Source organism: Enhydra lutris, unplaced genomic scaffold, assembly GCF_002288905.1.
Source record: "Enhydra lutris kenyoni isolate GAN:26980312 unplaced genomic scaffold, ASM228890v2 scaffoldscaffold9, whole genome shotgun sequence".
Taxonomy (NCBI): Eukaryota; Metazoa; Chordata; class Mammalia; order Carnivora; family Mustelidae; genus Enhydra; species Enhydra lutris.
Window position 1 is genome coordinate 82,339,841 of NW_019154093.1, and position 11,492 is coordinate 82,351,332.

At 40.3% G+C, this 11,492-nt stretch overlaps 1 protein-coding gene across 1 annotated transcript in view; it reads right to left on the reverse strand.

The window, feature by feature from the left end:
* LOC111143286 (tryptophanyl tRNA synthetase 2, mitochondrial) overlaps positions 1–10,942 on the reverse strand; it is a 92,835-nt gene extending 81,893 nt beyond the window's left edge. Inside the window, exon 1 of the mRNA XM_022496925.1 lies at positions 10,820–10,942. Coding sequence (XP_022352633.1) covers positions 10,820–10,909 — 90 coding nt within the window. The 5' untranslated portion in view covers positions 10,910–10,942. The remainder of the gene's footprint in view (positions 1–10,819) is intronic.
* Positions 10,943–11,492: the final 550 nt, after the last annotated feature.

Genomic DNA, 11,492 nt, shown 5'->3' on the forward strand with positions numbered 1-11,492 from the left:
TTTTTTTAAAGGTTTATTTATTTATTTGACAGATAGAGATGACAAGTAGGCAGAGAGGCAGGCAGAGAGAGAGGAGGAAGCAGGCTCCCCGCAGAGCAGAGAGCCCGATGCGGGGCTCGATCCCAGGACCCTGGGATCATGACCTGAGCCGAAGGCAGAGGTTTTAACCCACTGAGCCACCCAGGCGCCCCCCCACCACCTATTTTATTCAATCCCCCCCAACCCCCACTCCCATTAACCATCAGTTTGTTCTCTATAGTTAAGAGTCAGTTTCTTAGTTTGCCTTTGTCTCTCTTTTTCCCTTTGCTCATTTGTTTTGTTTCTTAAATTCCACGTATGAGTGAAATCATATCTTTGTCTTTCTCTGACTGACTTATTTTGCTTAGCATGTTACACTCTAGCTCCATCCATGTCACTGCATTCTTTTTGATGGTTGAGTAATATTCCATATATCTGTTTTATATATGTATGTTTGTGTGTGTGTGTATACATATACATATATCACCTCTTCTTTATCCATTCATCATTTGGTGGACCCAGGCTATTTCCAGAATTTGGCCACTGGAGATAATGCTACTATAAACATCAAGGTGCATGTACCCCTCTGAATTACTGTTTTTGTATTCTTTGGGTAAATACCTACTAGTGCAATTGCTGGTTGTAGGGTAGTTCTATTTTTAACCTTTTGAGGCACTTCCATACTGTTTTCCAGAGTGGCTGCACCAGTTTGCATTCCCACCAACAGTGTGAGCGTTCCCCTTTCTCTATATCCTCACCAGCACTTGTTTTTTTGCATTGTTGATTTGGACCATTCTGACAGGTGTCAGATTTGATTTGTATTTCCTTGCTGATCAGTGACATTGAGTATCTTTTCATGTGTTTGTTGGCCATCCATATGTATTCTTTGGAAAAATGTCTATTCATGTCTTCTGCCCGTTTTTTAATTGGATTATTTTGGGGATGTTGAGTTCAATAAGTTCTTTATATATTTGGATACTAACTCTTTAACAGAAATGCCATCAAAATATCTTCTATTCGAAGGTTGCCTTTTATTTTTGTTGACTGTTTCCTTTGATGTGCAGAACCTTTTTATCTTGATGAAGCCCCAATAGTTTATTTTTGCTTTTGTTTCCCTTGCCTCAGGAGACACATCTAGAAAAAGTTGCTATAGTCAATGTCAAAAAGGTTACTGCCTGTGTTCTCTAGGATTTTTATGGTTTCAGGTCTCACATTTAGCTCTTTAATTCATTTTGAATGTATTTTTGTGTATGGTGTAAGAAAGTGGTCCAGTTTCTTTCTTTCTTTCTTTCTTTCTTTTTTTTTTTTTTACATGCTGCTGTCCAGTTTTCCCAGTACCATTTGTTGAAGAGACTATCTTTTTTCCTTTGGATTATTCTCTCTTGCTTTGTCAAAGACTGACCGTATAGTTGTGGATTCATTTCTGGGTTTTCTATTCTGTTCCATTGATCTATGTGTCTATTTTTGTGCCAGTACCATATTGTTTTGATTGGTATAGTTTTGTAATATAACTTGAAGTCTGGAATTGTGTATTTCTGTTTCATTTTTTTTAAATGGTGAAATACAGACAAATAAGAATGGGAAGAAAGGCCTTTCCATGAAGAGACAGTGGCATTAACAAAGAAGTAAAAGGGAAGAGCTCTGTGCAAACTTAGAAATTCTATGAACACCAAGACAAAGGATCCATGTAAGATAGCAATGGCCTAGAGAAGTGTTTTGGATCTAGACTGTGCAAAGTCTTAAATGTGGAGCTCTAAGGGGACTAAATTTCATTAGAGGCCCCCAAAGATTGCTGAGCAAGGGGAAAAACCATAATTAGAATGCTGCTTTAAGGGGATTAATCTGGTGAGAATGTTTTTGGGGATGGGGAATGGAAGGGTAGGAAAGTATGGTGATGGGGGAATCAAAGGATTATTAAGATTGATAAGGGTAGAGGAGAGAAAGTTCACTGAGTAGAATTATATGTTATTGAAGAAATAATCATCATCCAGCATAAACGACCCACTAGGTTCTATGCACTGGCAAAAAGACTTTTGCGAAGAGCCATATATATATGGCAGGAACTCGAATCCACATATTCCTATAAGGCATTATTATGAGTACCTTACAGACGAGAAAACTAAAATTTAGTGAGATTAGATAATTTTCATGGCATCACAGAATTGGTACAACCAGGCCTAACTGATCCCAAGAGTCACATACCTTCTGCTTTATTGTACTTCCTCTTGGGAAGGGGCCAGTAAACTTTAAAATGACAAGTATAATGTTCATGTGATTGCTTATTCTCTAGACACTTGCTTCTCTGGGTTACTGAGTTTCACAGCTTGGTGGCGTGGGGGTGGCTGGAAAGTTGCCAGCCATTGGAGAAGCCAAAGTTGCCTGCCCGGAGAGAAGGATCTTCCTTCACAACCAAGATGGCCAGGTAACTAGTATCCCATGGAGGGCCAACCTGGCTCTCTCCCCAGAACTGGCAAGAGCTTCCACATAGTCTGGTCCTTAACATCTCCCTTGGGACTCCACCCTCATGCCGCACACTTAGCCTCTGCTTAAGAGACCTCTTCTCTCTTCCAGCAAATTTATGGAATGGCTGCTTAGCTCATTCTCCCCATGGGAGGACAGGAATCCAAATCAGGGATTTGGGTAAACAGCTCCATATCCCTTTTCCATTACATTCTCCTGCTTCCCGAAAGGGGCCTAAGGTAACATAGTGAGTAAAGTGTGGGCCTGAACGACTATAAAGTAGAATGGCCCATGCAGTCTTTGTTCATGGGGAGTATTAGGAAAAGGTTAGGAGGAGTCTTTTATTTGGCGTGTAAAATAAATTCTGTTCAATGTCGCTCATTTTAAAGCCTCAACAGCATCCTAATTGATGTACTAACGAGAAACAATTCACTTTAATTCATTCACTGAATTAGAGACCCCTTTAAAAGATCCTTGGAATGAGGATTCCTTAGCATAACATTTTTACTTATCACTTGCAGAAATGGCCCACACCACTAATTACTTTCATCTCTCCTGTCTTCCCATTTGGCACCTCCCCTACTTTTGAAGAAAGTACTCTTGCCATAAATCCCAACTAGACCCTAGATAGTGGTCCCTTGGTCATCCATCAGCTTCAGCACTCACCACCTCCCCTCTGCAGGGCTGTGCACAGGTTGACCTTTTAGCTATAGACTGTGTGTAAACAGAGCTTCCTACATGTACCTTGGGACTCATGTGTTTAAAGCCCTGATTTTATACACAGAAATTTTAGTGGCAGTAGCCAAATAGAGACATGGAGATAAATTCACAAGACAGCTTTGCTCCTTCTTCATAATTCACTGAGACAAACAAGAGTGTAGGAGCAGTGACAACAAAGGATGATTTATAATTTCTGCTGTATATGTCACCATGGCAAGATATATAAGTGGCTTTCATGAAACGGATTTAAAAGTTGCAAGGCAGTTATCAGAATGTTACCATGGGTAATCTGTTTCAAAATTTAATGGCATTTTATTACAGTTAGGGTACAGACTTTGGAATCAGGCTACCAGGGTTTGTATCTTGGCTCTAACATTTGCTAGCTATGTGACCTTGGGTGAGTCATTTAACCTCTTACTATTCTCATCGACAAAATGGGGTTCATATGAGCACAAACCTCCCTGGGTTGTGAGGATTAAATAAGCTAATTGATGTCAAGTGCTTAAAACCATGCTTGGTACATGGTAAACATAAATGTGTGCTAGTATCACCGCTTCCGTCACTATTGTTTACATGGTGTTTGTCAGAATGCTAAATGATTTCAGTACAAATGTGAAAATAACATCCATTTAACCAAAACCTTAAAGAACACCGATATTGATTTAGATCCATCGTTATTACAACTGTTTAAAAAAATTAGAAGATGAGAATGTAATCAGTGAGTCAAAACTTTAGGTGACTAAATAGTGAAACTTGGTATGCTGCACTCAAGATTAAAAGAATATGTGAAGCATTTTGGAGACTACAAAGTGTTAAATTAGAACAGGATATTACAGAAGATAAGAGTTTCCACTTGAAAATTTTTTGCAAGGTGAGATTTGTTATTTTATTTTAACTTTCACATACCCTTAATGAAAAATCTACAACTATCATCCTAAAAACCTGGGATAAGAAGCAATAGAACCAAAGTCATTCATTCAGGACTCTAACCACAGTGGACTTGCCTGGCCCTATATTGAGTCTCAGCCAGAGCATCAGGGCAGGAATGCGAAGGAGAGACTGACAGCCCTGTCCGCTGGCTGCTGTCCTAGCCTAGAGGGCAAGGGATTGAGAAGCAGAAGCTGTGAGAATCCGCATCGGTTAGAAATCAGGGTGGCTTAACTCTGCCTTTTCTTTTATTTTTTTTTTTTTAAGATTTTATTTATTTATTTGACAGAAAGAGACACAGAGAGAGGGAACACAAGCAGGGGGAGTGGGAGAGGGAGAAGCAGGGTCCCTGCTGAGCAGAGAGCTCCATGTGGGGCTTGATCCCAGGACTGGGAGATAATGACTTGCGCTGAAGGCAGACGCCCAATGACTGAGCCACCCAGGTGCCCTTAACTCTGCCTTTTAGGAGACAAAGCGGGCAGTCGAAAGGCAGTTCCTTAACCAACCAGAAGTACGTTCAATAGATGCCAGGATGACTATGCACCATTAAAAAAGAAAGCTGGAGATGAATTTTGATAAATGGCTAGAGGCCCAACAGAACTCAGATGTCAGGGTGGTGTGAAAACCTTGACATGATCTTGACTCATCCAGTAAGCAGGGACGTTAAGAGAAAGTGTTATGCCTCCTATTGGGAATAAAAGATACGGTATTGCTAAGAAATGATATATAGAGAAAACTGTAAATGCTCGGACAGAGTTAAATTAAGTCAAGCTGGAGTCCATGTAGCACCTCTGTGCCTATAAATTATCTCTCTGCATCCAGTGTCTCACACTAGCAGAGCAGTGGCCACCCTCCATGAGTAAATGGCTCCTGTGGAAATTCAAAAAGAAGCCTTAGGCCTCATGTTGCAGTCTCTAAAAGGGAAATTCCTGAACCTGAATGGTAGCAGTAGAATGGAATCAAGAGCAGAGCTGGATAACCGTTCTTTATGAGGAGGCTAGAGGCCAGGTTAGTTATAATAATGACTGAGGGAATCCAGAGAACCATCTTTGTGTACAATGATCAGCATACTACACAGAGGTAAGCTGGGTTTAGAAAGAAAGAAGGAAGGAAGGAGAAAGAGAAGGAAAGAAGAAAAATCAACTACTATTATCTTTAGTGCCTGTGCAGCTTAAAATAAATAGAATACACGTTGCATTTTATTGATAAAATACACACATATCAAAGTGAATACTCTCAAACTACTTATTTTCTGGGCAGCTCCTAGAACATAATTCATCCATCATATGTGGTCCTCAGCCAACAAACTTACTTGGATATGTTAGGAAGCTGAAGTATTTTTCAAATGTCATCATAAGAAATTTAAGATTATGTGGCCTCATTTCCCAGGTCTTTATGTGTGGGGGGAGGAGATGGTTTGGGGAGTGGAGGTAGTGAGGTCAAGGAAGCAGGGCTCTAGCTACTCCTCTACTCCTGAAATCAGAAAAACTCTGCTTTTATGTTTTATCTAACAGGAATTGATACAAAATCTTATTTGGCAAGAGAAGACGACTGGACCGGTGGAAAAAGCACAGATGAGGCTGAATTTGAATCCCGGTCCTGCCATTTACTAGCTCTGACCTAGGAAAGTTATCCAATCTTTCCAAGCCTTAGTTTCCTCTTCTATAAAATGGGTACAATATTATTTGCCTAAGATAAAGCACATAGCACAGGGACTTAGCACATAGAAAGTGCTAGCTACATGTCCATTCCTTTTCTGAAAGACAGGATTTTGTATGGATATAGGCTTAAATATATATATTTGGGTAAGTCTCTGCAGACAGTTCTTCTGTAACCTGCAGCCATGCAAAAGACTGAGAAAGATCTCAGGGAGCAGCCTTTACTCTCTTTAGCATTTCCTGGCTGCGGATGCCAAGAATAGTTACTACCAAAAATCCTCAGCATCTACTTACTATTCCTCCTCTCTGTTTTCATCAGTTAGTTTCCACTATCTACTCAAATATACTTTTAAAAATTACTTCTAATAAGCTAAGTCAGTTCGCAAGGAAAACCAATCTAAAAAGGTTTCTCTCTCTCTCTAATAAATAAATTTTTTTAAAAAAATCTTTAAAAAATAAAGGGGCACCTGGGTGGCTAAGTTGGTTAGGCGACTGCCTTCAGCTCAGTCATGATCCTGGAGTCCTGCTCTGCAGGGAGTCTGTTTCTCCCTCTGACCCTCCCCCTTCTCATGCTCTCCCTCTCTCTCTCACTCTCTGTCTCTCTCTCAAATAAATAAATTTTTAAAAAAAAATCTTTAAAAAGGATTTTAAGCGAATGGACTCCTAGGCGGATTAAGCTTAAAAGGGCCATTCGAGTGGGTCCATGCAAGACCATTTAAGAAAAGCACAGAGATGAAATAGCCCCATCAAACCAGCTCAGTTATTGTCTTGCAAAATGATGTCTATAGAAGCTCCTTAGAGCTATCCATGCTGATTAGCTCTTGTTGCAAGCTGGATGAACAAAACAGAGCAGAGACAAGCTAAAGGAAAAGGCACTGGGAAAGCTACCCCATTTTAATGTCATTAAGATCAAAGAAACCTACCAACAAATATTAATTGCAAAACAGGGAAGGAAATCCCAATAGTAAATTTTACCATCCTAATTCCACAATTAATCAGCGTTGTGATTTTAGTCAAGTTACTTAACTAAAGTCAGTTTCCTCATGATTTAAAATAAGGTGTTAATACCTGCCTTAAAGCCTTGTTATGAACAGTTTCTTTTTGGTGGTATTCTTGCCAAAAATCCATAACCTAATCATGAGAAAACATCAAACTAGTAAAGAATTAACCAATCTTCTTCAAAAGTGCCAAGGTCATGAAAGAGTGAGGAAGTGCCATAAATTGGAGGAGACATGCCAGCTAAATGCAACATGGGATCCTGGATTTGATCCCAGACCAGGACCTGTAAGAGACTAGTGGAAAAACTGGTGAAATTTGAAATGTGTCTTTAGCTAGTATTGTACCAAACTTATTTCTTGGCTTTGATCATTGTATTATGATTATGTAAAAGGAAGCTTGGTGAAGGAGGTAAATTTTGCTAATTTTGCAACTTGGTAAATCTGAAATCATTTTAAAAGAAAAAAAGTTTAAAAAGGAGGAATTGTTTGAAAAGCCTAGTCATGAGAACTGAATACAAGAACAATAATTTAATACATTGCCTTTTTTTTCTTTTTCTCTTTTTTGCAGGCATGATTGCTTCATCTAATGGCTAAACTTGGTAGCCATTAACATTGGGAATGGTCTGTTAATACTGGCCACACCCTGCTTAGGACAGCTAAGAGTGAGGCTTGTTGTTCAACTGCAGCAAAATGTGGACATTTACACTGAATGACTACAGATATTCTTGCAAAAGTCTACTATCCATCAATATTTCACTCTTGGTACAACATCACCATAAGTTAGGGCTTCAAGAAGTGTGGATTCTGTGTTTGGCCAACGATGACAGGCTTAAATTTACCTAATGCCATCACTATTTAAAAGGAGCTTGTCTGGGACGCCTGGGTGGCTCGGTTGGTTAAGCAGCTGCCTTCGGCTCAGGTCATGATCCCAGCGTTCTGGGATTGAGTCCCGCGTCCGGCTCCTTGCTTGTCAGGGAGCCTGCTTCTCCCTCTGCCTCTGCCTGCCACTCTGTCTGCCTGTGCTTGCTCTCTCTCTCTCTCTCTCTCTGACGAATAAATAAACAAAATCTTTAAAAAAAAAAAAAAAAGTAGCATGTCAAATCTTCATTCCTCTGACTCTGCGACTACTCTCATCTTGTCAAACGTCAACAGTTTTTTGTGAGGTCACACCTGGCAAAATAAACAGCTTTCACATAAATTGTAGACAACTCACAATGAGTATGGCTTGAAACACTGTTATTCCCGGATTCTCTCTATTTTTTATTTGAAACTTGAGTCTATCTCTAGCCTTCAGGGGCAAAAGCCTGCCTTTGAGGTAACTAAAGGTCCTCAAAGCCAACCTTATTACTCAAGATTTTGTTTTTTAAAGAAAACGTTAAAACAACCTAGGAATCAAAATGCTTTATCAGTCATAGTTTCCAACACAGCACTGCCTTGGCTCACTCACTTTGGCCTCTTACCTCAGGGAGTGACTAGGTAACCAAACTAGTAACCAGCAACTTGGCTATTTCTTAGTTTCTGATAGAATCATCCATATGATAAAAATTTATTTTCTATTAGACTATTCTCTTGCAAAATAATTTTTGTTTTCTACAAAGGTTATGAGATATCGTAAAAATGTCCAATACATCTGGTTTAAGAATCTAATTCTTCCTTCACATATTTCTGCATCTGTTCACAAAAATCGCTTTGACTTCAAAGGAAGCTTTTCAAGAGAAAAAGAAGATACATACAGGAAAAGTGGCCATAAATTTCTATTCCTTTCCTAAGGCCATTTTAATAATAGCACTGTGGGACAAGTATCTATTTAGGTTTTTAGAGATCTAAAATATCACAGATGATATTAATGACTATGCATTTATATGGAGATTTACGCTTTAACACTTTATTCTGAGTCTAAAAGTGATATATCTTCAATTTTGAACATGTGGAAAATATAGAAAGCCTAAAGAAAATTTAAGTGACTTTTAATCCACTATTTAGGAAGACCAAAGCAAAACAAAAAAGTTAAGACTGGTTGTTTCCTTCCAGTCTTTTTTGTGTGTGCATATATTTAATAAATATTTATTTACAAACAATATTATAATTACACTCTGAAAACAATTTTGTATCTTTTCTCAGTTGGTTTTTCAAAAGACTACATTAGCTTTTCAAACCATCATAGTTAATGACTGAAAATCACATGTAGACTTATACTTTAAAAAAGAAATGCTCTTGCTTACAATTAATTCCTAGTCTACTCAAAGATAAATTAAAGGTTTGGAAACACTGATCTGTTCTGGAAATTCTGCATTTTGAAACTATCTAGACTAGTAGTTGATTAACCTTAAGATAACCATATTCATTAATTCCACTGAAACAATACCAGAGGTTTAAGAACTTTTCTCTTATCATTTATAATAACTTAGTGCCCTAAAACTCCCTAGGTAATCATTAGTGGGCTCTAGCTTATTTTCCTTTTCTCTCTGATTTTCTATTTCTCATGACATCCTCACCTCTTCGGTTTGGAAAGAGGAAGTTTGGATCTAAGGTTTAGTTACTTTGGTACCACAGGTTTTAATATGCTATTAGTTAGCTATAAAATAGTAATCAACCAATTCTGGTTCTGCAGAATCAAACCCTCAAACTTCAAAGAGAGGAGTACTGAATGGATTTATCTAATTTTGAATCAATTCTTACCTAACAGTGCTGCCTAAAATGTAAAATAACACTTAAGTAGCTGTTTCGTTGACAAAGAGCTCTCTGGTATTTCCTTTATCCTTAAACGAATCTGGTGAGGCCCATCTCAACGAGGAAAACTTAACTACAGAACATTAAGTAATTTATGAGATGACTGGAAAAACAAGTTAAACTCAAATCTTGGTTTTCATAATTCATCACGTTGCCTTCCTTTGGCTTCATAATCATGGAGCCACAGATTTTCCAAAGCTTGAAGGAACATTAATGGGTCAATCAGTCCCACCCTTCCTCCACCCATTTTATTAAAGAAAATAAATCCGGGGAGATTGACTTGTCCTGCCACAACTCCTAGCGAGTGGCAGACAAATCTCTTGAACTTCGATTTCCTAATTTCAAGTCTAGTACTCTTTTCCAATACACCAGTTCCCACACAAAATCCACACACCTATGCATTTTGACCACGAATATGCGAGGATGCCAAGAAATCATCTGATAACCACTGAATCTCAATTTTCTTCGTAGGTCCCTGAAGATATGTCCCAAGAGATGTACAACAAAGTGCCTACCACCAAGATCGTACTTGTAAGACATTTAGCAAATGTCTGAATGAATGAGGAAGTATCTGAATGAGTGAAAGGTGCTATATATATATATATATATATATATATATATATGTGTGTGTGTGTGTGTATATATAGCTCCTCCTCCCCCATGAGGGTAAAATTGGAAATACTGACGGGGTGGGTTGAAGCGGGTGTTCATGCTTTCAGCACGACAGGGTAACGAAACTTTGGCAACTAATAATTCCATTACAGAGCCTGCTCCATGCAGGTCTGCCTTGGGGAATGAGGAACCCGAGGGGAAGACGCATGGACACGTGACACTGATATGCCGCCCTGCCAGAACGAAGATGTCAAGTGGCCGCTCCGACTTAAATCGCCCAATTCCTAACAAGACCTCCTCTAATTTCTCCGCTGGCCCCTCAGTAAGAAGGGTGAAATAGTAATGGGACCGTGAGAAGGCGGGCAGCTGGGGAAAGACCTGCCCTCGGGTCTGAGAACTTCACAGAGGACTAGGCTTCCCGCGTTGCCCCGCAACAGCGGGACCGGGAAAGAGGCATAGGCCAAGTGGGCAAGCGGACGCGCGCTCCTCCCCTCCACGGCGGGTGACGTCATCGCGCATCCCTGCGACGTCGCCGCGTTCCAAGTAGGAAGGCAGTCTTAGGAGAGTGGACCTTAGGAGAAAAGCGGCTCGGTATTCTCCAGAGGAAACGCGGGGAGAGAAACCAGTGAAGGGAGGGGAAACAAGAAGGACCTAGCTGAATGGGAAGCTGGCGGGAGAAAGGCCAGCTATGGTTACCTGGGGAGTCTGAGCAGCTTCGGGTCCTTTATGAAGTGCCCGGATGCAGCTCCAGCACCCACGCGCCTTCCACATTGAGCGCATCGCCATCTTGAGAGGGGAGGAGCCGTAGTGACTTGAGTGACGTCTGCCCAGAGAGCCTGTCCCAGAGTTGCAGCTGTTTGGCTTGCTGCGTAAGCGCCCCTGTCTTCCGGGCGTACCTCTGTGCAGCGGCGTGCTGGAGTCCGGTCTTTGCCCAGCAGGTGGGGATAGGAACGGGGTGGGGCTTGGCTTTTTAGTGTTTGCCCTGGAGACCTGGTCTTTGTGCAGGCTGCCTGGTGGGAGAATGTCTTTCGGGGATTTTAGTAGCAGCGTTTCAGATTGAAAGTCAAATAAATTGCCTTTGTGCTTCTAGCCATGCAGAGGCCGCTTTTAAAAAGTGTCTCTACGAAAAAAAAAAAAAAAAAAGAAGAAATGTGTCTACGAATGTGGCCTACCCAGTCCGGTTCTAATGCACCTCTAGTGCATTAAGTGGTCCTGTGAGACTTATGTGGCCTCATTGATGCATTCAGTCTACAAACCTTTGTTAAACCCTACCATCTGCTGGCTACTGAAGGTGCAAAACACCTATCTTATATGGCCTAGTGCGTAACAGGCAAATAAACGACGCACTGTTTCAAGTGTTATAGAAGCA